Source organism: Microcaecilia unicolor, chromosome 9 (genome assembly GCF_901765095.1).
Source record: "Microcaecilia unicolor chromosome 9, aMicUni1.1, whole genome shotgun sequence".
In the NCBI taxonomy this organism is placed as follows: Eukaryota; Metazoa; Chordata; class Amphibia; order Gymnophiona; family Siphonopidae; genus Microcaecilia; species Microcaecilia unicolor.
This window is the reverse complement of record NC_044039.1, coordinates 181292661-181320093: the sequence shown is the minus strand read 5'-3', so window position 1 is coordinate 181320093 and position 27433 is coordinate 181292661. Positions and strand designations below refer to the sequence as shown.

General features: G+C 44.3%; 1 protein-coding gene across 3 annotated transcripts in view; it reads right to left on the bottom strand.

Moving 5' to 3' along the window:
- PPP1R36 (protein phosphatase 1 regulatory subunit 36) overlaps positions 1–27433 on the bottom strand; it is a 78520-nt gene that overhangs the window by 7385 nt on the left and 43702 nt on the right. For all 3 annotated transcript variants that reach the window (XM_030214660.1, XM_030214661.1, XM_030214662.1), the window contains one exon: positions 20476–20518. In XM_030214660.1, the coding sequence (XP_030070520.1) occupies positions 20476–20518 (43 nt within the window). The remainder of the gene's footprint in view (positions 1–20475; positions 20519–27433) is intronic.

Here is a 27433-nt window from a genome sequence, read left to right as displayed (position 1 = left end):
TTTTGACTTTTATATTATTCACTTTTTCTCCTGTCAACCTGAGCAAAACTAGCAGGTAGGGTTAACATCTGCATCTGTACCCGTCATTTTTATTGCACGAAGCGAGAATTAGAGCAGCTTCAAGTAATAAGAGCGGAGTCACTGAGATGAGACTGTTCCAGGACTTCCCCTGAAGAAGCGGACGTGAAACGGGTTCCCCATTGGGATGGTCCGAAAACAAGATAAGTCTCCCTCAGTCTCTCTAATGCTCTCTTCATGCAATAAAAATGATGGGTACACATGCAGATGTTAACTGTATCTGCTAGTTTTGCTCAGGTTGACAGGAGAAAAAGTGAATAAGATACAAATAAAAAATAACAATAAAAAGAGATTATAAAAGAAGAATCATACAACTAAACAATTAGGTTTTGGAGTTTTTTTGGGTGAGCCGATGATTGAACTTTGCCGATCCAAGGAAGTTTGTTGTGTATAGTTCGTTTGGAACATTACCTTCATTTCAGCATTAACTGAGGATGTTTTTCCTCCGCCCCCAAAAGATATTTAGTGTTGATTCTTATTTCCTGAACACTCTAGCAGGTTGTTTTTGATCACTGTTCTGCTCTGATGAAGGGGCATATCAGTCTCCTTGCAAGATGGCTTCGTTCTGTTTCTGTGAGTCTGACGTCCTACACGTACAACATGCAGGACGTCAGAAACAGAACGAAGCCTTCGCGGGAAGAAGAGGATCTCAGCTGGCAGGGATTGAGGTCCCCCGCCAGCAAAGGTAGCCCACGACGGCAGCGGCGGGGGAGGGTCGGCGGCGGGAGGGGGGATCGAGAGGGTCAGCAGCGGGAGGGGGTCGAGAGGGTCGGCAGCAGGGGGGTCCAGGGCAAAATCTATGGGGGCCCAGGCCCCCGTGGCCCCATGTACCTATGCCACTGCAATGATCATTACTGTGCATCTGCCCCTTAATTTTATAAACTTGGGCACACGATTTTGCAACTACATGCAAAATTGCACATGTAAGTTATAGAATAGTATCTAAATTAATTAAGTGGGTACTAATTGGCTTTAAATGCCTATAATGACCCATACATAGTGTTAATTGACACCAATTTACAGTTATGCATGTAACTGCACTTAGGTGCTATTCTATAAACTTAACACCTACGTTCTATAGCACTTAAGTACAAAGGGGATGTTAACTTTGGAGGGCCATGGACGGTTAAGGGTCATATTGGCAACTTATGCACAAGGGGGTCCTTTTGCTAAGGTGCACTAACAGATTTAGTGCGCACTAATGATTAGTGCATGCTAAATGATATGACACCCATAGGAATAACACACACTAATCATTGGCATGCACTAAATCCCATTAGCACACCTTAGTAAAAGGACTCCAAAATTTATAGAATACTGTCAGTTACGTGCACAACTTACAGCATTTAGGAACGAGCAATTAGAATGGCATAAATGCTCGTGTCTAAAGTTAGGTGCTCAAATACCATCTTATGCTAGAATTCTATAATAGCTTCAGCGCACAACTTTGCTGTTCTAGAATACTTGCTTAGCACTCAATTTTTTTGGTGTCTAACATTTTGCGCCCTTTCATGAATCTAACCCCCGAGGAGAAAACAGATTTAAAAAAGTTGGTGTATTCTGTTCCACACTGCTTAAGATATATCCCAGCTGCTAGTCATACACATTTGTCTGTTCTTTGGCTAATGCTCCTTATTTCAGATTAGATTTTGTTGCCCTCCATCCTTGGTAGATGAATTTACAAGTTTCCCTACTAACTCTAACATCCCCACTCTGTTCTGCTCCCTCCTCATCTTTTATCATCAAGCTTGGAAATATTTAAATTTTCTGTTATAGCAATGTTTTGTTTTTTTTCTGGTGGGTGGGTGTCGTGATCCTGGGTGATAAGCCCTGGGATCGTAGCTGGGTTCCCAACCACGGCAGACAAGTCACCGCCGAAGGAGGAGAAGAGGCAAAACAGGAGCTGGAGACAAGAAAGAAGCTTGGAAGTAGGAACCAGGAGACCAACGCACTAGGCAGCAGGGACCAGGAGACAAGTGGACTTGGCAGCAGAAACCGGACTTAGCAGCAGGAACCAGGAGACCAGCGGACTTGGCAACAGGAACCAGGAAACCAGTTGCAAAAGCATTCGAGGTGGGGCTGGGCTTCCCTAAAAGCACTCAGGCCCCTGACATCACTCCTTCATGTCCCATAATAACAGGCGGGCTGCAGTGCGTGTGTGCGGCCTACAGGAGTGCACGTAACAGCAGGACAATAAAGGACGCCATCCACCAGGCCACTAGCAGAGCGGTAAGTGTCGGGGTTTGCGGCTGAGATCACAGCAGCGCCGTGACAGTACCTCCTCTGCAATGACCCCCCACCCCACCCGCAGGCGGTGAAACTGGCAGATAAGGCCTGGAGCATGGACTTGAGTTGCAGGTTTCCAGGAATTGTCCTCAGGGACATAGCGCTTCCAGGAAATGAGGTACTGCAATTTGTTCTGTACCCTCCAAGAATCCAATATAGCCTGTACTTCCTACTCCTCATTGGGGTCTGCATCAACTGGTAGTGGTGTAGGGGAAGCCTTAGTCAATTTCCTTAATACCAGCGGTTTCAGCAAGGACACATGAAAAGTGTTGTGGATCTACAAGTTAGTTGGTAGTTTTAGTTGGTACATGATAGGGCCAATCTGACAGGTTACCAAGTACAGTCCAATGAATCGAGTGACAAACTGGGTGGAAGGCATTTTAAGGCGTAGATTCCATGTGGAAAGCCATACCAAGTCTCCTATCTGGAAACAGGGCCTCAGAGTATCTCTTTTTGTTGGCATGTTGCTTGACCCTCTGAGTCGTTTGAAGCAGGAGGTCCCAGGTGATTTTCCACATCTGAGCCAGTGAAATGACAGTCTTTGTAACTGCGGAAACGTCTGGGGCTAGGGGTACAGGCATAGGTGACCGGAGATGCTGGTCAAAAACAATTCAAAAAGGGGAGGCCCCAGTGGATGCACTTACATTTGTCATGCTCTAGTAGTAGAGAGGAAGGAAAGTTCTAGTGCCTACACCAAGGAGTGATGATAGGTGGCCGACAAGCCCCAGGGTCTTCACCTAACCAACCACCGTTCCCCGGGGGTTTAGCCCCCAGGTGCAGATGGCCAGTAGGACTTGTAGAGTCCTCAGGGGGGTAGGTCGGAAGGAGCTGATGAGGAAGGAGTGGTAAGGACTAGAGCTGGTGGAGAAGCGGGTACCACCTTTGGGCAGAAATTATCCAGGCATAGTCAGGTCCAGACAAAGGTCAGGTCGGACAGCAATCCAAGGAGTAGTCAGGTCCAGGCAAGGGTCAGATCAGGCAGCAATCCAAGGCAGAGTCAAGTCCAGGCAATGGTCAGGTCAGACAGCAAGCCAAGGCATAGTCAGGTCCAAGCTAGGGTCAGATCAGGCAGCAATCCAAGGCAGAGTCAGGTCCAGGCTAGGGTCAGGTCAGGCAGCAGCCCAAGGTGTAGTCAGGTCCAGGAAAGGGTCATGTCAGGCAGAAATCCAAGGTGTAGTCAGGTCCAGGCTAGGGTCAGATCAGGCAGTAATCCAAGGCATAGTCTGGTCCAGGCTATGGTCAGATCAGGCATCAATCCAAGGCATAGTCAGGTCCAGGCAAGGATCAGGTCAGGCAGCAAGCCAAGGCGTAGTCAGGTCCAAGCTAGGGTCAGATCAGGCAGCAAGCCAAGGTGTAGTCAGGTCCAGGCAAGGGTCAGGTCAGGCAGCAATCCAAGGCAGAGTCAGGTCTTGGCAAGGGTCAGGTCAGGCAGAAATCCAAGGCAGAGTCAGGTCCAGGCTAGGGTCAGGTCAGGCAGCAGCCCAAGGTGTAGTCAGGTCCAGGAAAGGGTCATATCAGGCAGAAATCCAAGGCGTAGTCAGGTCCAGGCAAGAGTCAGGTCAGGCAGCAATCCAAGGTGTAGTCAGGTCCAGGCAAGAGTCAGGTCAGATAGCAATCCAAGGTGTAGTCAGGTCCAGGCAAGGGTCGGGTCAGGTAGCAATCCCAAGGAGACAGCGAACACTCAGAGCCAAGATGCAGGAAAAGCCTGTTGCTGAAGCAGTTTCCTGCCGGCGAGGACTGAAGATAAGAAGTGGGGGCATCTGATGTCATCTCCTGGAGACCGCGACCCTTGAAGTTTATGCTGTGTGGCGCAAAATCCTGAGCAGCTGGGAGAGAAGGCGCCACCGGGATTCATGCCGTGGACCAGTACTCGGGCACGATAAGGCGCGTTACCAAGGTATGATGGCGTGATAACATGATTATTGTGATAGAAATCTGCTCAAGTTAACAGCTGAGGCCAGTAGTCCTGAAGAACAGAAACATAGGCTCGCAGGAAGGCCTTCAGACTCTGATTCATTTTTTCAGTTTGACCATCAGTAAGTGGATGGTAACCTGAGGAGAATTCCAATTTCACCTGCAGGCTTCACCAGAATTTGGAGGTGAATTGTATGCTCCAGTCCGAGAAACTGTTGTGCCAAAGTGAATGCAGTTGGTAATCCAGCTAGGGGCATGAAGTGGGCCATTTTCGAGAAACAGTACACCACCACCCATATGGTAGTGTACCCATTAGACTGGGGAAGATCTATAATGAAATCCATTGCAATTTGTGTCCATGGATTCTTAAGTATGGGAAGTGGTTGCAGAAGGCCTCAAGGCATGGGAAGGTTTCTGGTGAGCACACCCACGATAGGCCGAAACAAATTCCTTTACATCTTTCTTGAGAGTGGACCACTAATATGAGGAGATTATCTTCATGGTACCTTTAATTCCAGGATGATGAGACTCATGTCCCCACTTCAGGACACCCTCCCGGTCATCTAGGGATGATAGTTTTGCCCGGTGGCACCGATGTGACAGCAGCAGTCAAGATCTGGGCTGGGTCGATAACATGCCAGAGGTCAGATGTCTCTTCACCCAATTCCATGGATCATGACAGTGCATTCGCTTTGTTATTCTTCTCCACTGGTCCAAAGCGCAGTTGGAAGTTGAAATGTGAGAAAAACAAGGACCATCAGGCTCGTCGTGGATTAAGCCGCCAAGCCTCCTTAAGATATAACAAATTCTTATGGTAAGTCAGTACAAATGAAGGGGAATTTGGCCCCCTCGAATAAGTGGCACCACTCCTCCAGCGCTAGTTAGATGGCCAAAAATTCCTGGTCTCCTATGGTATAGTTTCTCTCAACTAGAGTAGAGAGGTGTGGTAGCCGTGTTAGTTCACTCTTAAAGGTTATCAATAGAAATCAAACAAAATAAAACATGGAAAATAAAATAAGATGATACCTTTTTTATTGGACATAACTTAATACATTTCTTGATTAGCTTTCGAAGGTTGCCCTTCTTCCTCAGATCGGAAATAAGCAAATGTGGTAGCAGATAGTATATATAAGAGAAACATCAAAGCATTACTTTGACAGTCTGACAGAGTGGGAGGGTGGGGGTATGCATGGGGACATCAAAGCATTTCATTGATATTCTAACAGAATGGGTGTTGGTAGATGAGAGGAGGGTAATAAACAGAGAAATAAACAGTGAAATACAGCTTTATGGTTTATAATGGGTTAGAAAACCCAGATCCTTATTAAGTCCTGTTTGTTGTGTGTCAAAATATTCAATCATTCTTATTTCAAAGGTCTTAAGTTCCTGTATTGTTTTAAAATTACCTTTCAGTATTCTTACTGTGAAATCACTGGTGCAGTGTTCTGGTCTTGTGAAGTGTTGGCCACAGGGGTGGGGGCTTGACTGGCACCGGCTATTTTCATGTGATGTCTGTGCAGATTGAATCTTGTCTTAAGCATCTGGCCTGTTTCTCCAATATAGCATCCTTCGTTACATTTTTTACCCTGAATGATATATACCACATTGGAAGATGAGCATGTAAAATAGTCCTTTATGTTGAATATTTTTCCTTTGTGAATGACTGTGGGGTCTTGTGAAATGTTTTGGCATAGTTTGCCCTTTTCTTTTTCCGTCTGTGTTGGAAGTTTACTTCTGATCAGCTTGTGTTTTAAATTTGGTGGCTGTCGGAAGGCCAACACTGGTGGGGATGGGAATATCTCTTTCAGTAATTCATCTTCCTGGAGTAGTGGCTGTAGTTCTCTTATGATTTTCCTCAGTTTTTCCAGCTCTGGGTTGTATGTCACTACAAGGGGAATTCTGTCTGTGGCTTTTTTTTCTTTGTACTGTAGCAGATTTTCCCTGGGTGTTTTGAGGAAGGAGGCAATATTCTTGGAGATTGTTTTGGGGTTGTAGCCTTTCTGTTTGAAGGATGCAGTCAGGGTTTCAAGGTGTCTGTCTCTATCCTCTGGGTCCGTTCATGAGAAGAAAGAACAGGGAACAGTTTCCCTTTGGTGTGTGACTGGGATAGGATGGCACCTGCTCTGATAGCGGAGGCATCTACCTCGACATAAAATCTTTTCCCAGGATCAAGGTATTGAAGGATCGGAGACACACCCTCTGTTAAAAATTCCTAGCTAAGCACCAACACTTATACCAGCTGTATGGATGGAGTAAGTGCTCATGCCTAAACTTTAAGCATAAATATACCCAGTTAGGTAGTGTTCTATAAAGAAAAGTAGGCACCTATATTCCTTTATAGAACAGACTCCTACCAGGTGCTCAGTTATAGCATTGCCCTGTTTGTGTCTATGGGGAAAATGCTTAGTCATAGGCCCTAATAAGCTTATCACACAGATAGCTCCTCTCTTCCCTTGCTAAACCAATCAAGTTTTTGTTGATGGCCTTAATTTTACTGGTTCATCAAAAATATTAAAGAGATTGTAAACACATATTAATGTCCTATTTCTTCCTCAGCCTCCAATTCACTATTAATTCAGTTCTGTAATCATTAGGAAACTACTGTTTTAACACAAACCACAAATTTTGAAAGAGCTGATGATGATAATCCTAAATTTACAGCACAAAATCCACAGACAGGAACCTCTCTCAAAAGTAAACCTGGCAGGTTGTCTGTAAATGGTATAAGACTCCTCCCTTGGGAGTCAAATAATCCCCTGCTCTTCCTGAAGCAAGCCACATTTCTCCTAAATTGAGTTTGCACTGATCTTTAAAAAGCAAAATCTCAGTGCATGTGCTCTATACCTCTGAGGTGGCACCAAAATACCTGTGCAATAACTGGCTCCATGACCCCTGAACTCGAGCAAGGGTACCTGCCACTGCCAGGGTTCTCAAGTCTTGGGAGTGAGAACTCACCAGTCCTGGCCCCAGAGCTGTGGCCAGAGTGTTAAACAGAAGACTGAAAGTCATCCATAAAAGCCAGTCCTGCTCCCTGTGTATCACAGACGCTAACAGGGGGCAGAAGGAAAGTGACAGGCTAGAGCAGCTCCAGAACAGAAGTAGCTGCTATGTGCTACAGGAGCTGATGGAGCACAGGAAGAGCAAAGTGGAGGAGAAGGAGTCCCTGTGTGATACAGTTGGGGGATAAAAGGAAAGCATCAATTACAGCAGCCATTTCCAGGGAAAGTTGCTGTGTGCTATAGGAGGACAGCAGGTGTCCTTAGAAATACTCTGTGATGGGGAAAACTGCTGTGAAGGAAGTGGGTCTGTGAGGAACTGGGAAAACAAAGGTCTATGAGGAGACAGGACCTAAAAAAACATGGGCTGTAAGAGGTGGGAGGGGGTGAAGTTAAAAGGGGATAGGGGCAGAAGAGGCAAGGGGATCATGTATTAGGAAGAGAAGGGGGGTGGAAAAGGCAGAAATAGAGTAGAAAGAAATGAGAAGAGAAAGAAGAAAGGAGTGAAACAGACAAGGAGAGAGAGAAGGTAAATAGGCTGGGATGAAGGGAGAACAAAATGTAGAAATGCAGGCTGTGAACAGACAAATAGATGAAGAAAAGCAAAGAAATTAAACGGAAGACAGGAAAACAAGTGTTAAAAGAGAAGGAGAAATGAGAAGACAGAAATGTAGAGAAAACCAAGAACAACTAGAAATTCTACAGACTCTAAGGGCCCCTTTTACTAAGCCGCGTAAGCATCTACGCGTGCCCAATGAGCGCCAAAATGGACTTACCACGTGGCTGTTGCGGTAATTTCATTTTTGGTGCGCATCCGCTACACGCATCTGAAAAATATTTTTTCTTTTCTGGTGCATGTAGCAGACATGCGCAGATCATTATCGCACAAATTCTTTACCGCTAGGTCTATGGCTGGCGGTAAGGTCTGAGACCCAAAATGGACGTGCAGCAATTTTGATTTTGCCGCATGTCCGTTTTCAGGGAAAAGAAAAAGAGGCCTTTATTACAGGCGCGCTGAAAAATAATTCTGCGCGCACCCATAACCCGTGCCCACACTACTGCAGGTCACTTTTTACCGCAGCTTTGTAAAAGGACCCCCTCAGGTTTTTTAATGTTTTATTTTCCTATTTTTCATTACTGCTCTAGCTTGCTAGGTGAAGCAGAAAAAAAACTGTTCTTTTCTTCCAGCTCTGTTATTACCAGGGTAAATAATGCAGTTTTTTTTTTCAGGGGCATGATGCTATATTCTAGAACCTCTCTATTTAAAACTGTTGCTTCTTTGGCTCTGCAAAGGTCACCCATTACATTTCAAAATGCTAAAAACAGTGAGTTAGTTACAGAGGCTTAATACAAGTATGTTTGAATCAGTATTTTAATATGTTCCTTTACTAAAGGAAACAACTCTCAACAGCTTGTCAAAGGCATTGGTGCCAGCTCTGTGGGTGCTTCTGCAAACCCACTATCGAGCAAGCTCTTTTACTGTCACCAGCAAACATTCTTTTCTGTTGAGTTTAGCACCCTCAATCAGTTTGAAAAGTTGGTGCCCGTGATCCTTTAGTCCAATAAAAAGGTTGTTCACCATTGTTTCCTGAGGAGTGCAGTCAGTGCTTTATGTTAGTAGAGGGAATACAAGAAAAATCAGGTTTTTTTTTTTGTTGGAGTCAAGTTCGGAACAGATTATTTATTTATTTATTTCCAGACACTTGATAGACTGCAAATTGGGCCTATACAGACGACTAAGCGGTTTACAACAATCAAATAAAAACATGCTCCTTATCGTTCCCATAAGAGAAACAGAGACATTCTGTCCAAGACCAGGAATATTTCATCCCTGCATCAGCATGTCATCCCTGCTTCAGATGTTACTGTATAATGCTTTTTGGACTGAATTCAACAAAGTCCCAGATCTATCAGGCTTGAGACCCAGAAGTCAACTCTCTCAGAATGCAGCAATCATACTCATTTAGGAAATGAATAAAGACTCAAGAGAATTCTAGTGATGAGTAGAAGAGAGTGCTCTATCAGAAATAACATTCATTTGAAAGAAAATGAGAAATTTTAATTACATTTCCCATTTTGATTTTTGATTCAATTCATTTTTAAAGCAAAAGAAAAAACTAAATGTTGTTCATTTTCCTTCATTACATTTTTACATTATGCCTCTTACAAAACAAAAAAATGTGAAAAAAAAACCTTCCTGTCTGTTCTCTAACATCCCTTTGACCACATTTATGCTTCTTCAAAGGCAGGAGCAATCATTAATGTCACATTATAAATGGCACAGGTAAACAAAGGCTGGTGTCATTGTTATTCTCTTCCATCCACAAAAGTGATATTATCTCAGTTTGATGGCACCATCTGTAATTGATACACTGGTGAGACAAGAATGACCAGGGTCCACTCTTGCCCTTAAGACAGACTGCTAAGGTGACAGAATCTGTGAATGGAATCAGAGAGGACCTCAAAGGTTTTGGTTTGGTGCAGAGGCGTAGCCAGACAACAGATTTTGGGTGGGCCTAGACAAGAAGTGGGTGGGCACCAAATGTTCTCTCCTCCACCCCCACATCAAAAAAATATGTCAGCTGGTGGGAAATGCTTCTTTTCAGTCTCCACCTTGGTAGTCTGCAGCAGGCATTCACTGAAAACTGAGCATGTGAAGGTGCCAGTATTGTGGAGAGCAGCATTTTCATTACCATGTGCTACTGTTGGATGGGCCTGAGCCCTAAGTAGGCTCACCTGTGGCTATGCCACTGGTTTGGTGATTGATTGATTTTGCAATGGACTCTCTTGAAATATTTGTTCATTTTAAATAGATGAATAAGAAACAAAACAAAGCAAAAGCTGAAGCAAAATGAAAAAGCTTATGCATGCCACTCATGGAAGTTGATGGAGATTAGATTGTAAAAATGGAGCTGTTTACCTGAAACAGCAGTTCTTCATAGTTGGCATGGAAATGCAGCACACTGGATGGTGATGTCATCCTGACAACTCCTGTACAAGACACTTGCTCTCCTATAGCTAAAATAAACTTTCTAAGGCCTTCCCAAGCATGCTTTGTGGCTCTTGTGTTAGCTACCGTTCCTCTCACTCCTCAATCAATAATACAGCTACGAGTCTTAAATGAGAGGAGAGGGAGGGTGGGAAAGTGTGGATGCATTCTCCTGCTGTCTATAGAGAACCCCCGCTAAAGATAAGCAACTCCTTTTCAGGCATATTAGATAGATTAGATGATGATTACCAGGCTGAGGATTGCCCAATGGAAATCTGATTAGTTGGGTTACCTAGGAAAATTAGGCAAAAAAAAAAAAGTTCTGGAGTACTGACTGTCCGAAGACACTGTTTAGGTGTGAAGATTAATCCAGACAGTAGAGCTTGGTGAAGGTGTGGCTAGAAGATCTAGTTGTTGCTTTGTAGATATGCACTATACAGGTTGGCCTGAGGAGTGAACAGGCAATGGATGCTCCTTTCGCCTGGAGCTGTTGTATACCGATATGGCACAGAGATTGGATGTAAGCTGTGTGATAGCAGAAATCGATGCAGTCTGATTGGTGACTTATGTCAGATTGTTCAGATTAAAAGATACAAGTAACTCAGGCTATTTTCTAATATCTCGTATCTGCAGTCTAGTGTATGATTATCTGTTCATCTTGATGGGAAAGAAGCTTGAGAAAGACTACTGGGAGGATGCTGGACTGATTAAGATGGAACTCAAACGTGATTTTGGGGTGGAATTTTGGGTGGGTGAGAGCACAACCCTATTTGGGAAGAACTGAGTATAGAGAGGATAATGCATCAGAGCTTGGAATTCACTTACTTTTCTTGCAGAGGTGATGGAAAATAGAAATAGCATTTTCTAGGAAAGGTATTCGAGTGGCTTTTGGCCCAGTGCTTTGAAGGAACTTGGTAAGGATGATGTTGAGCTCCTGTGAAGGAAGAAGACTTTGAATGAGAGCCTTAATGTTCATCATTTCCAATGTGAATCAGGAAACTAGAGTGTTGACAGATACTGATCTGCTGTCAGCTTGTTCATATTAGATTGCAATGGCTGATAAATGGAGTTTTTAGGCAAACTGGCAGGTGGAAGAAATAGATTAGTACAGTGGGGTTTAGACAATACATTGGTTCTTGGTGGCTGGCTTAGCACCAATGAGCAAAGTAAGTCCAGTTAAACTGGTATGATTTTATAGTTTAGGTCTTCCTGGAAGCCATGAGATCATTATAGATGTTCTGTGATATCAGCAGCCAGGAGACCATCAGCCTCTAAATATTAATGATGCTAGTGTAAAAGACTTAAGATTGTGATGTGAAAGTCAACCTCCGAGTTGGGTCAGCAGGGAGAACTGAGTGGTTGATCTGTTGCCAGGGAGATGAATTATATAAATCAAATCTATTGTGGGCAATGGACTACCATCAGAATTCCATGGGCCTTGTCCTGAATGTTTTTTTGTTTTTTAATGACTGCAACATGCCTAAGAACAAAGAGTTAATTACGCATTAACAGGGAGTTCTCCACTAAATTCTGGTCAATAGTCAATGTGAATCAACGCTGAAAAAGTTTAGTTTGAAGTACTCCAAATGGACATTTAGAAGAGATAAATATTTGAGAGAGAGGTTGATTAAGTCTGATTTATGCAATGAACAGAAAATGAAAAAACAAAAATTAAACAGGAAGTCCAAACTCCACAAAACAATCCAGGAAAACAACACAGTTGAGAGAAGAAAACACACACACACAAACTGTAATGTGCGCTTCAAAGATTACAAAGTTCTTTATTAAAACAGTCAAGGACCTGATACTGGCTGTATTTCATCCTTAAAGGCCTGCCTCAGAAGTCCAAAGTATCTGTAAACACCAATATGGTGTTAGAAATTCTTATGTAAAATGAAGCCAAAATGGCCTTGTGACAGAACAGTGTGTTTTAAGCCTGTAAAATGTACTGGGTATTTCTTGAAGTGTATTTCTCTAGTTTGGCCAGCAGGTGGTGCATGTTTATATTTAAAACTGTTACAGAGGAATGATCGTTCCTTCTTTTAGTTAGAACACAGAGAAAGGGGAAGTGCTGCAGCGATGTATCTAGCTTTTCTTTTAATGTTGTTGCTCTGATTGGCCTGGAGTTTGAAATTACCCAGTACTACTGGCTTTTGCTCCAGTTTCAGCCCGGGAGAAGAGAGAGAGAGAGAAAGATCTTTGCTGAAGCCCTGCAAAAACAATTTATATTTGATAATTGGTGAGCAACCTGCTATATGTCCTGATCTCCACAGGTACTTTCTAGAAAGTAAACAAATGTTTAGTTAGTGTTACAAGTGATCTATTTTTTCAGTTACTTGTTACTACTGTTTGCTGATAGCACATTTTCTGTCCAATATTTTATAAGAATAAACATAATTGTTTGTTCACCCTGCTTGTCTGAACTGATAAAGAATCCTGGTGGTTTGTGTGTTGGGTCTGTGAATGCTTTCTGGGAACTGTTGGACCACTGGGAGTGTGTCTCTAGTAACCTAAAAATTACTGGGGATAATTTGAGAGTGGGAGACTTGCCCAGAGGCGGTTGAGACCCAGTCGGTGGGAGGAGGGTGCCACTGTAGCGCACAAATGGCAGGTGCAGGTGGACCTGAGCTGTACTGGGGATAGACCCTCTAAGTGGCCACGGGGTAATCCCAGGTGGGTGGCTAGGCATTTTGTGACAGACCTCTGTGAAACTTTTGCAATATCAGAAGATCTTGTCCTTTACCATCCATCTCTGGTTATTTACTTAGGGAGCTATGCCCTGGCATTCTTAGCCCTATCCATCCTGTGGCTGTGAGCTGTGGGCCCCCTCTCCTCTTCAGGCTTCTCTGGCCAAAACACGGCCTGTGCTGGGTCTTTGTTTCAATAAAGAACTTTTTAATCTTTGAAGCACACACTACAGTTTATGTCTGTTTTTTTCTCTCTATTGTATGTTTTTCATGAACAGAAAATGGCACTATTCCATTCCAAAACTGCATTCACAGCAAGAGTATGAATTAGTTAAATACGGTTAGCAACAAGAAGAATGTTAAACATGAGCTAAGAAGAGTTTTCTAATAAACCATATATCATTCCATTGTTTAAAATGTCTGTTTCAATGTCTTAGTAGTCTTATACAAACCAGACCAGAGGGAACACAAAGCCAGAATTAGTAATGGTGCCAAAATTCCTCAGTGATACAACATGTTCCTAAAATAATACACAATATAGCTAAACTGAAATGGGCATCAAGGAAGATGCTTGAAGAGGACCTGAGCAGCAGAAGAGGTAAGCAGCGTCAGGCCTAGTTAGATCTTGGATGGGGACCACCAAGGAAAATAAGATGATGTGGGCTATAGAAGAAAATGTCAAACCCCTTCAGTATTCTGCCATAGTATATCATTTACAACTATTTAATCCTTTGGATTGACCTGTATAGAGGAGTTTTTGTGTTTTGAAGAAGATTATAGACACTACAGTGATCAATCGACCGTCAACATCAAAATTGAGTAGAAAGAAGGCAGGAAAAAGAGAGAGGAGAGGCCGTATGAGAGAATGTAGGCCCTTACTCATAAAATGATTTTTCTTCATTCTGGACCTATGGAAAAAAGCTTTTAAAAAAAGAGCTATAATGGTCTGGTCATGAATTCTTTAATCTGTCGCCATAAGCTGTGAAGTTCAATGCAATTGATTAGATCAGTGGCTCCCATGACCTCTTGGGATGCTCCATGGGTATGTTAACTTGAGTTCGTGTCAGCTCTATTCTGGAAGAATGAATCATTCAGGCAAGAGAAAAAGAGAGGGAATGTCACCCGTCATTTTTAAATACACAAGAGAGTATAGCTACCTGCATATACAGTACATGCCAAAAATGTGGAAAGATGAACACATCTACCAACAGCTTAAGCAGGCAGGTCTGCTGAAGATTTCAGCACCCTTATCTTAGTGATGAAACCAGCTGCAGGTAAGGAGTAATGATACTTCACTAACAATTTTTGGCATGCAGGGAAGCAGAAAACAGAAACAGAAAAAAATGAAGGCAGATAAAGACCATATGGCCTTTCCAGTTTGCTCATCCCTTCTTCTCCCTTAGAGGCACTTGTCCCAAGCTTTCTTGAATTCAGATACAGTTTTCATCTTCACCACCTCCACGAAGAGACCATTCCACAAATTCACCACCCTTTTCGTGAAGAAGTATTTCCTCAGGTTACTTCTGAGTCTGTCTCCTTTCACCTTCATCCTATGACCCATTCCAGAGCTTTCTTTCATCTGAAAGAGACTTGCCTCATGTGTACTTATGCCATGTAGGTATTTAAATGTTTGTATCATATCTCCCTTCTCCCACCTTTCTTCCAAAGTATACATATTTCGCCCCATATTTAAAATCATGTAACCGGCTAGGAATAGCACCTGGCCGGTTAACTGGCATTTAACTGGCTATCTGGCAATATTCAGTGGGAGATCACTGGTTATTTCCCACTGAATATTGCCAGTTGGCACTTAGTGGATGACCGGTTATATCGTGTGATATAACCGGCTATCTGCTAATATTCAGTGCATCACTGGCTAAGTTTGGCGGTCAAATTAGGCTGCCGAAACAGCAGGTTTATCTTTAGCCAGTTTAAAATTAACCGGCTAGTGCTAAATATCGGCTTGGGCGGTTATATTTAAACTGGCCAAAAATAAACTGTATATTCAATGCCAGTCACCAGAAATGACCCGGCATTGAACATCCGGGCTCAGTGCCAACTGTGGGAGTCAGCCCAGCTAACTCCCGAGGTCTGAATATCTGCCCCACTGAGATCATTAAGTCTGTCCCCATACTCTTTATGACGAAGGCCACTGACCATTTCAGTAGCCAACCTCCAGACCGACTCCATCCTGCCTATATCTTTTTGAAAGTGTGGTCTCAGGAAACTACTTCTCTCCATCTCTAGCTAGCCCCCCAAGTGACCAAACACAAAAGTTCCTAAGTAGTGTGGTAAACCTAGAACAAGGTGTATGCTGATGCTGCTAGCAGGAAAAATGAAAAGGAACCAGGAAATGTATTCAGATGCCAGAGGGGTCCTTAGCCAAAAAAAGTTTGGGAACCACTGTATAATGAATGTATAATTGCCTAAGAGCCTTGGGACCAAAGACAGTATATTCAGATCCTTAAATGATGCCTACTAAATATTCTCCTGACGGCTCCACTTATATGCCTACACTTGTTGAATTTACAGCAAGATGTTATGACTCACCTACATAACACTTTGGACCGCCATTTTTTAATTAAATAATCATTCTTTATCCCTTTTACCTTATAACCTCAGGCTTTTAGACTTGTATGGTCTGAAAAAACTGGAAGCACATAAAAGGAGGAGGGAGACGCTGGATTAACTCTATGCTGAGGATACAGGGTGGAACAACTGTCTTTGAATATAGAACACTTACACACTTTGAAGCAAATAACAGCTAAATCTCTTTTTTGCTTTTTATTTCATTCTTGATTTTTCACCAAGCCTAATCCTTCAAGATGATTCAGGACTTCTTGCAGAACGAGAGAATTTAGGTTAGAAGCCTTCTGTAAGGCCATGCATTTCAAAGCCACACATAGGATAGTAATGGACACCCCATCCTTGCAACTGTCCTCTGCACCAGTGGAGTAGACAAAAGGCAATTTTTGGGTGGGCCAACGGGTTGGATGGGTGGGCACTAGGGTTGAGAGAGAGAAACCTGTCACCTAATGCACCCACGATCCACCACTACCCCACTCCCAATAACGTCAATGATGGTAGCAGTGCAGGCTTCAGTGGCTGCAGGCCACATTGAGGGCTAGTGAAAGAGAAAGTACAAGAGACTGAATTCTTCAGTCCCCGTTTAGCCACAGTCCCCCAACACATAAGCTTCCCCCATATGATATTGAAGCTAAATATATTCTGCATCCACGGAATCCCCTTGCCAACTTCCAACCATTACCAAAAGCCGTGAAAACAACGTATGACCACCTAAACTTCCGGAAATCACTAAACACTAACCTGTTCAAAAAGGCATACCCTACCGATCCAACTTAAATGCGTGGACTCTGCAACACAACGAAACCAAAGCACGTAATGGACATAACATAAGTATTCCGCTCTAAGATTCCCTAATGTGTCTGTTCCACACGAACCTTATCCTACCACAACATCACTTTGTATTTGTTCATACCGGAGTCGGCGAACGCCTCTCCAGTACTATGTAAGCCACATTGAGCCTGCAAATTGGTGGGAAAATGTGGGATACAAATGTAACAAATAATAATAATAATAACAATGGATACAGAGCAGAGCTATGGCCTTTCCCCATAAAACTCACAAAAAATGTTTTGGATTCTAGTGTAATATCAATAACAGACATATTGTAAAGTAATATTAAAAAAATTTTTAAAACAAAAGTCACTCAGAACCTAGAGCAAATCTACCATGCCAACACTAACTTCCAAAACAAGGATCCTACCTAAATATTATAGTAGGGCCCTACAATATCAATACAGTACATTTATTGGGAAAACTGAACAAGTCAAATTACTACAGAATGCTACATGCTAACAGAATACCTCAGCCACACACATAGAATACAAAAGCCAAACACAGAATAAGTTACCAGAAACAGAAATTAAACCAAAACCCCAAGAAACCAGACCTTGCATGTAGTACAGCATCAGAGACAAAGAAAGAAACGCATTTCTTCCTATGCAAAATATAAAGATAACACATGCTAGGGATGGTGTTGCGGGGGGGGGGGAGGGGGGTATCTAGGGCAATTATCCTTGACTCCATGGCCACAGAGAGCCCCAAGCCTGCCAAAAGCTGAATACAACACAGCCTCGTAATAGGTTTTGGGATCCCTTCCCAAATTTCTGCTCTGGGAAGATGTACATTCCAAATCTGACATAGTCTATTTACAAAATAGAAAATAACATTATTTTTCTACCATTTTTGTTTGGTCATTTTATTTTTCAAATCATATTGGTCCCAGTCTCTGGCTTCTGCTTCCTCTTAACTCACACACCAGGGTCTTCTGTCCATTTGACATTTCTTCTCTCTCCATGTCCACCATCCATCTTCCATCTATGTACCTATATTTCCTTATCCAGCATATCCCGTGTTCATATCCTCACATCCATCATCAACCCTCTGTATCCCTATGCCCTCCCCCATGTCCAGCATCTCCCTTCTGTATTACTTAAGTACATAAGTATTGTCATACTGGGACAGACCAAAGGTCCATGAAGCCCAGCATCCTGTTTCCAACAGTGGCCAATCCAATTGACAAATACCTGACAAGATCCCAAAAAGTACAAAACATTTTATGCTACCTATCCCAGAAATAAGCAGTCAATTTTAATAATGGTCTATGGACTTTACCTTTAGGAAGCCGCCCAAACCTTTTTTAAACCCCATATTCCTATTCTTCCTTGTATTTTAGTATCTCCTCTCTGTGTCCATAACCCCCCCCCCCCCCCCAGTGTTCAGCATCGTCTCTCTTTTCCCATATTTCCCCCCCCCCACACACACACACACCATATCAGATATTGCCACTCTGTGTCCATATGCCATCCCCATACAGCATCTCCCCTTTGTGTCTCAGTACCTATGCTCCCACCCAGTGCCCATCATCTCCTCTGTTTCTATATACTATCCTGGCCCAGTTGATCAAAAACAAACGCGGGCACTAGAGGCCAAAAGTGCCATACTTGCGCCTGCATTTGCTTTCGCCCGATGATCAGAGCTGATAAGTAAGTATAACAATGCCTTTGCTGGCTCTGACCACTAATTGCATGCAAATGCATGCAAACGAGGGTCTTCCGCATTTCTCCCTGATGATCAGCGGGCAGCACACCAAACAAGCGCGCTGCTCCCGCTGCAAACCCTACGCCAGCTCAGAGCTGGCATTAGGGTTTGGAAGAATGAGGGAGACCAGGGTTTGACAGGTCCTGAATTTTCTCCAGACCTGTCAAACCTAAAGCCCGCACCCTCAAACACAAAACCTGGAGGTCCAGTGGATCTCCAGCCCCCCCCCCCCCCCCCCCCAACAGAGCAGACCCATTTGGCACGGTCAGAGCAGACCTGACCCGACGACCACCCCCCCCCCCCCCCCCGACGGCAGACGAACCATCAACCCCCCACCCCCTGACAGAAAAGACCTCCCTGGTAGTCTAGCGCCCCCCCTTAACCAGATCCAATCCCCCTATAGAAAAGGGTTGGAGGTCCAGTGGACCTCCAGCCCCAACCTGGTAGTCATAGTAAATGAAATGACAGCAGATAAAGACCTGAACGATCCATCCAGTCTGCCCAACAAGATAAACTAATTTTACATGGTATGTAATACTTTATATGTATATCCGAGTTTGATTTGTCCCTGGCCTTTCTCAGGGCACAGACCATAGAAGTCTCCAAATACCGGCGTTGCCACCCAATGTCTGCTAAGATTCCATAGATCCATTCCTTCTAAACAGGATTCTTTTGTGTTTATCCCACGCATGTTTGAATTCCATTACTGTTTTCATCTCCACCAACTCCCGCGGTGCCTAGCTGCTGATAATGACAATGGCGTCTGGAAGATACAAACTTCAGTATGTCTGTTTGATGCTACCATAACAGAACCTGCATGAAGTTCACAGAACTTAAAATCATAACAGTCATATTTAGAAGGATCTATTTCAGGGGTGTAGCTACGTGGGGCCATGGGGGCATGGGCCCCCATAGATTTGGCCCTGGCCCCCCCCCCCCCCCGCCACCAACCCCTTCAACCCCCCCTCCCGCCGCCAACCCTCCCCCGCCACCGCCGCCGCCACCGTCGGGTACCTTTGCTGGCGGGGCTCCCCAACCCCCGCCAGCCGAAGTCCTCTTCTCCGGCGTGGCCGCGTTGCTGATCTACAAGGGCAGGCTTCTGTGAGTACGTGCAGGACGTCAGACTCACAGAAACAGAAGCCTGCCCTTGCAGATCAGCAATGCTGCCGCACCAGAGGATTTCGGCTGGCAGGGGTTAGGGACCCCCGCCAGCAAAGGTACCCGACGGCGGGGGAGGGTTGGCAGGGAGGGTTGGCAGCGGCGGGAAGAGGAGGTCAAAAGGGTTGGCACCAGGAGGGGGGTCAAAGGAGGTGGTGGTGGCAGCAGCGGCGGTGGCACTGAGGGGGGGGGCTAAAATGTGCCCCCTCACCTCGGGCTCTGGACCCCCCTCCCGCTGGTTTGGCTATGCCCCTGATATACCATTTCTGGATACTGGATACTTCAAAAAGTGGTGTCAGAACTTATAAAGAATAACAGCCATACTTAACAGCTATTCTCAAAATTACATTAAGCTTCTGATACTTCTATTGTTCCAAACTGGAACATTTTAGGATACCTTAAACTATGGCGTCCTTCATTCTTGTGACTGCTAGGTGGAATTTACTTGTTTTCACAAACTTTCTTTGACTGCATGGAGCCATTGCATAAAACCATGCTTTTCCATTTAGCAGATTAATTACAGAGATGCTATTTGCCATCACTAATATCTTTCCAAGTAGATTAAACAAAGACAAATCCCTATGCCTGCAAAATCAAACAGATCAGATTGTTTGAGTGTGTAAGTACAAAGCTAGCCAGTATCTTTTGACACCTAATTTTTTATTATTATTTTTACAGCCCAGAAGTTTTCTTCCACTCCTTTGAGCTATCACCTTAGTTGAAACAGGCCTCATTAGGGCTGTGGCACTATAAGCCTTTTTCTCCTATTTACAACTTCTATTTAGCCCAGTGACTGCAGTGACAATACTTGGCCAAAGGCAACAGACCACAACTCCCTATCAATGCAGGTATGAATGTAACCTATGTCCAACTAATAGGTATCAACACTGATGGAGCCTCAAGGATAGTTGGGACTTCACCTCCATCCCAACAAAGGCCTATTGAATTGTGCCTCAGCAGCTTCCTTGCCCCCAACTGGCTTCAGGAACAGTAACCAAATCCAGGAATGACACTCAAGTCTTCCATATGGTAGTGCAAAGGATTACCAACAGCTAACGTTTACCCCCCCCCCCCCCCCGTTTACTAAGCTGCACTAGCAGCTGCCGCGCAGCAATGCCAACACAGCCCATTCAAAATGAATGGGCTGCGTTGGCATTAGCGTGGTTTAGTAAACAGAGGGGGGGGGATTAATTTTCTAATGAAAAACAACGTTAGCTAATATTAAAAAATGTACCATGATTACCTCAAAAAACGTTCGGTCTTTGTGTGTTGCTGATCCTCTACTCCTGTAAAACAGAGAATAAAAGAAAATAGCAATACTTTAAGAACTACTAAACATAAACATTGTATATATACACTTCAAAACTCATGGGAGTTGATATTCAAAGCGATTTAACTAACCAGAAATGGCTCCTGGCCAGTTTAATCGTTTGTTCAAGACTATCCACTGATATTCAGAGGCACTTCAGACCACTAAAATCAAAGCCAGCTATTTTTTGGGAGGTGGGGGGGGGGGGGGGGGGGGGAGGAGTCAGCACTTTTACAGTTAAGTACCTAAGTTTAGCATTTAAATCGGACGACATAAAAGTCAGTCCTGTCTTTATGTGGTGTTGCTTATGCGGTTAAGTGTTGAATATTGTGCTTAACTGCAGGGGCAGACTGATAGTGCTCTGGGCCCCCAGGCAGTAAGGGTCATTGGGCCACCCCAGTACTGCCTGCACCCCCCATCCACACACCACCGCCACCCCACACCCTGCACACTAGTGCGCCCTCCCCGGTCCTATCTTGAAGGTCCCTGGTGGTCTAGTGGCCTCTTTGGGGGCAGGAAAGATCCCCACTCTTTCCTGCTCACTGCCACTGCTCTGCCCAAAACTGCCGTGTTTTAAAAATTGCTGCCGAGACTTCCTGCGGTAGCCTTGCAGGTCTCAGCAGTCTCATGAGATTGCCACAGGGAAGTCTACTACTACTACTACTACTAATCATTTCTATAGCGCTACTGGACCTACACAGCGCTGTACGCTTGAACATGAAGAGACAGTCCCTGCTCAACAGAGCTTACAATCTAATTAGGACAGACAAACAGGACAAATAAGAGATAAGGGAATTACTAAGATGGGGACTGGGGATGATAAAATAAGGGTACTGAACAAGTGAGTAAGTCTCAGCAGCCATTTTGAAAATGTAACAGCTTGAGGCACCAGGCAGAGTAACGGCAGCAGGAAGGTAAGAGTGGGGTAAATTTCTTGCCCCCAAAGAGGCCAATAGATCACCAGGGCCCTTTAAGGTGGGATGGGGGGGGCTATAGTTTGTGGGGAAGAGAGCCTCTGGGCCCTCGGGCACTGCCAGGTTGCCTGTATTGTCAGTCCACTCCTGCTTAACTGCATAAGAGATAGCTGGCTGCATAAACCCTGGGTAGTCAATGCCAGTGCCTGGACATGGCATATATATATATATGCAGATTTCCAGTGGGTTACAATACTGCTGGAGAGAGAATTCAGGGGTCCTTTTAGTAAAGCTAAGAGCGTGCCAAGTTCTGAGAAGCCCATAGGTATAAACTGGGCTTCTTAACATTTAGCATGCACTAAACTTTAGTAAAAGGCTCTTTTAGATCTTGGGTATTCACTATTATTTTGTGCAGAAATTCCTTTTAAAATTGCCACCAAAAAGTAAAAGCACATGAATTGAGGAACAACATTCATATTATTACCTGCATTCAGCATGAGTGTTTCCTGGGTGAGGCTAGGACAGGGAGTGCTACAACACACATGGTTCTGCATTTCCAAAATTATGGAGGTCATTTAAGAAGGTTTACATGACTTTTACACATGTGAACAAAAGCATTTATATTTGTAAATACTTTCTGTATTTAAACAGCTGTTTTAGAAAGTCGCATTTGCACATGTAGATCTGCAGCATGCACACTTTTGAAGTAAGCGTGTTTTGGGAGGACCAGAAAAGTACATGTGTATTTTCAATTGTGCAATGGCAATAGATGCAGAGTACAACAAAAAACAAAACAGCATTTACAGGCATAAACATCAGCAAAGTATCCACTGGACTTGGGGTTTGCACCAGTGATATAGGGGGCAACTGTGCTTAAATTATTATGTAATTCCTGCTGTATTATGTAATTCTCTTGTAACTTTGTTAGCCACATTGAGCCCGCACAAGCTGGGAAAATGTGGGATACAAGTGAACCAAATAAATAAATAAATCTGTGGTGTTTAAAAAGAACCTCAAAAATAAAGAGGATTTAACTCTCCAGTGTCCCAGGTACAAAATAAGGGGTATTTCACTAAAGAGTGGAGGAGTGGCCTAGTGGTTAAGGTGGTGGACTTTGGTCCTGGGGAACTGAGGAACTGAGTTGGATTCCCACTTCAGGCCCAGGCAGCTCCTTGTGACTCTGGGCAAGTCACTTAACCCTCCATTGCCCCAGGTACAACATAAGTACCTGTATACAATATGTAAGCCGCATTGAGCCTGCCATGAGTGGGAAAGCGCTGGGTACAAATGTAACAAAAATAAAATAAAAATAACATTAGCTTAAATTATCTGCAGTAGGGCCCACAGGAACAAAATGGGCCCTGCTGCACATCGATCATTCTCCTCTCTCCCTCTTCCTCCCTCCCCGCGGTTCTGTACACCTTGTGCAAGTTGCTGAACATGGGCTGCTTTCGGCCATGCCCTAGGCCTTCCCTCTGCCACATCCCATCCACAGGAAATTGCATCAGAGGAGGCAGGACAACAGAAGGAAAATCCAGAGCCTGGCCAAAAGCTGCCTGTGTTCAGGCTGCTGCCAGCAATTCACTCAAAGTTTACAAGACCAAGAGGGGAGAGGATGGGGAAGGAGGAGGGAGAGAGCCGAAGAAGGAATGCTGCCAGACATACAGTTATGGAGGGGGGAAGAAGAGACTGGGCCAAGGGTGAGAGAGAAGGGGAGAGACGCCAGACTCGTGTGAAGGGGAAGAAGAGAGAAGAGAAGGCTTTAAATATTAGACCAGGTGAGGTCAAAGGCTAGGGTGAGGTCAAAGGCTAGGGATTTTGGCGCCCTTTATCACTGATGCCTTGAATTATTGCTTCACTTGGTCCAATGGTTAAGCCAGCCCTGTCCACATGCAAATTTAAATACCAGTATTTACCTTTCAGACCCCTGAGTGAAGCTGCTATTTTTATGGACATGTTTCTGCTGGATATTCCAGCACTTTTCTGGCACTTGCAAGTGCATTTCCTGCACACCTTTATACAAATTTTACAAAAGTCTCCAGCTTTTATAAAATATTTGGGAAATTGCACATGTGGAGGGGCATAATCAAAAGGGACACCCAAGTTTTGCTGAGGACGTCCTCGCAAAACGTCCCGATGGAGGGGCGGGGAAACCCGTATTATCAAAAAAGATGGACGTCCATCTTTCGTTTCGATAATACGGTCGGGGGCGCCCAAATCTTGAAATTTAGGTCATCCTTAGAGATGGTCGTCCCTAGACTTGGTCGTTTCTGATTTTCGGGGATAATGGAAACTAAGGACACCCATCTCAGAAACGACCAAATGCAAGCCCTTTGGTCATGGGAGAAGCCAGCATTTCTAGTGCACTGGTCCCCCTGACATGCCACGACACCAACCGGGTACCCTAAGGGGCACTGCAGTGGACTTCATAAATTGCTTCCAGGAACATAGCTCCCTTGTGTACTGAGCCCCCCCCCCAACCCACTACCCACAACTGTACACCACTACCATAGCTCTTACAGGTAAAGGGGGGCACCTAGATGTGGGTACAGTGGGTTTGTGGTGGGTTTTGGAGAGCTCGCTGTTTCCTCCACAAACGTAGATAGTACTAGACAAAAAATTCAGCAAAAAAAAACGTGATAGATACACCAATATAAAGCTGAATATAATTGAAACAACCTTGATCTTGAAATAGAAGTGGTGTCAATTTGAAAACTTTTTTTAATTTGTTTATAGTGGAGAAAAAGACCTCAATAGTCAAAGCATGGCAATGTAACAATCAATATATTTAATGCCAGCATTTCATTGACTCAGTTATATTCATTGGTCATAAAAAACTCCACTGGATCGTGATATTTATCTCTTGCTTAAACAGAAAAAAATGTTACTTAGCTTGTGCTATATTGCCCAACGGGGCTCTCCGTTTCACTCTGCAATCTGGCTTCGTCAGGGGGCCAAGTAACTGATGGCAAATCACGATACCTTAAACTATGGCGCCCTTCATTCTTGTAACACCGGTAGCTTCAATAATGGTGTGTCCATTCGTGTATGCTAGAGACCACAGGATTCCCGTTTGAGCTGGTTTTTTCTTGACTTTTATGCACCATATTTGCCCCTTTACAAAGGTTTCAAATTAGCCCCTGACGCAGCCCTAGGTGGGCGAAACATGGCCTGTGTCGGGCGATTTGTTCATACACGGTATCTTCAATAAAATCTTTTTGTTGTGATATTGATCTGCTGGCTTTCTTTCCCATATTGGATTTTCCAGATCATTTGCCTTGTTGTTTTTTGGGACCCACACATTAGGGGAGGCCAGCACTATGGGTGAAGGGAGTTGGGTATGCTACCTGAGCTACTCCATATGGCTCATGGTTCTTTATTACCTAAAACACGGGGAGGGAGGTATTTTGTTTCTAGTAGCTATGCTTAGTACATAAATTATTATGTTCACATACATTTCAAGACTCTTCTCACTAAGGGGGTCTTTTATTAAACATTAGCACATATTATCTGCCACAGTACCCATTTTATTTCTATGGGTCCACTGCAGATAGCATGTGCTAGTCATTTGTAAAAGACCCTCAAAGGGATGCTTGTTATGTGGTTTCATACAGAAATTTTAAAAAAAAGTGTTAACCCTCCCCCCCCCCCCCCCCCACTAACTGTGAACTTTGTAGCATTGCAAGCAGTTTGCAAATCATCCTCCTTTGGTAGTGGGCTGAATGAACTTAAATAACATTACCTGTAAGTAAAAACTAAATGTTTTTTTACATTAAATTATTTTATTGAAAAGGATCATTATTTGTTATGTTTCCAATGCAGATTACAAAAGTGTACCCTTCAAATTCACAAAAGAGTGCACATAAACCATAACAATTGTACAACCAGAAGAACGAAATGTCCTTTCCCCAAAATTGTAGCTCCCACCCCCCAAAAGCCAGGGCCGGTCCTAGGGTCTCTGGCGCCCCCCTCCGGCGCCCGCGCGCTCCCCCCCCCCCCAGCATCTCCTTTCTCTCTTCTCCCACCCTGCCCCTGTCCAGCGATTCTCCTTCGCCCCCATCCCCTGCCGCCCTTGGTGCTTTAAATCTTTAATTTACCTCAGTTCCAGCAGCCGCATCATTTGAAAGCCTTGCCCCATCTCTAGCCTTCCCTCCCTTCGTGAGTTCGTTCTGCAGTCCCGCCCTCGAGGAAATGACGTCAGAAGGCGGGACTGCGGAACGAACTCACGAAGGGAGGGAAGGCTAGAGACGGGGCAAGGCTTTCAAATGATGCAGCTGCTGGAACTGAGATAAATTAAAGATTTAAAGCACCAAGGGCGGCGCGATATGGCGGTGCAGCGCCGCAGCGGTGCCCTTGAAGGCAGGCGCCCCCTGCAGCGCTTACCCCGCTTACCGGGTTTGACCGGCCCTGCCAAAAGCCTTTAAGAATGCTGGGTTAAAATTTTAAAATGAACCCATGGATCTCATAGTGGCCCAGTCTCTTGTCTGTCAGTTGTTCCATTTCTCCAATAAAAGAAAGCTTCAAAGTCAAATCAAACTCAGTAGGTCCCAGTGATTTTTTCCAGTTTGCTGCAATAATGCTTTTAGCAGCTGTCAAACACATTCTCTTAAGTCGAAGTTGCCACTTTAGACCTCGCCTATTACCCAATCCCGAGACACCACTTTGGATCAAAACTAAATGTTTGGAAGGATTATAAGTTTGGGTTAAAAGATATGAAATGCTCTATGCAGAAGATTTTTTTCAACAAAAACGAAAAAGAAGAAAGGCAGACAGTGAGATAACAGTCAAAAAAAACCAACCAACCAAAAAAAAAACAGACAAGTGACTCATCATATCCTTCATTTGCAGGAACAAGCAGGGGACCCTAAACATAGCATCCCAGTTAGAGAACACCACTCTGGCAAGTTGCCCGGCAGCGGGTGACCTAAGTGAGAGAACAACTGGTTCAGTCAGTGACAAATAATTCTAAATAACTGCTTATCTGTTTCACCCATCAGCCTTTAGTTATTTGGACTGGCTGCAGAACCACCACTGACCTGAGAGGATGATAAAATGGGGATCATTTTCCAAACTATTTATGCGGGTGCACAGCTGTTCACATGTAGAAACTGGCATTCTGACAACCGTCCTCCCTCAATGCAGCTAAGAGCAGATGCAGTGTCTGAAATGTGAATATCTTTAGCCACAGTTAGGGGGTGGTTTTATGAGCAACTTGAGCATGTAGGACAGCGTTTCCCCTGCTCAAGTTGGCAACTGGGAAATTTCACAGGGTTCTATAATATAAAAGTAATCTCTCAGAAAACATATGGACCAATCTTTCGTTAGTGCAGTCACCGTACTAAGTTAAGCACCCAAGTGGCCACATCTCCTCCAGCAGTCGCCCATTCCAGTTCCAAATATGCACTGTGTAAATCTTATACTCCTGCTCAATCAAACTGCAAGAGCTATCTACAGATCTCACCGCGACCTCTCTAACCTCATCTCTATTCCTCTACTCCCCTCCTCTTCTTTGCCCTTCTCTTGCGCCCTATGGAATGCCCGCTCTATCTGTAACAAACTCCCCTATATCCAGGACCTCTTTATCTCGCGTCACCTCCATCTGCTCGCCATAACAGAAACCTGGCTCTGCCCTGATGACTCTGCTTCAGTCGCAGCCCTCTGCCATGGTGGTTATCTTTTTTCACATACTCCTCGCCCTACTGGTCGCGGGGGCGGTGTTGGACTACTTCTCTCTCCCTCCTCCAGATTTCAACCCCTTCTTCCACCTCAATCTCACTGTTTTTCCTCCTTTGAAGTCCACTCTATCCGCCTTTTCTCTCCTCTGCCTCTTCGAATAGCGGTCATTTATCGTCCCCCTGATAAGTCCCTTTCATCCTTTCTCAGTGACTTTGATGCCTGGCTTGCCTTCTTCCATGATCTTTCCTCCCCCTCTCTCATCCTTGGTGACTTTAAGATTCCTGCTAATGATCCTTCCAACT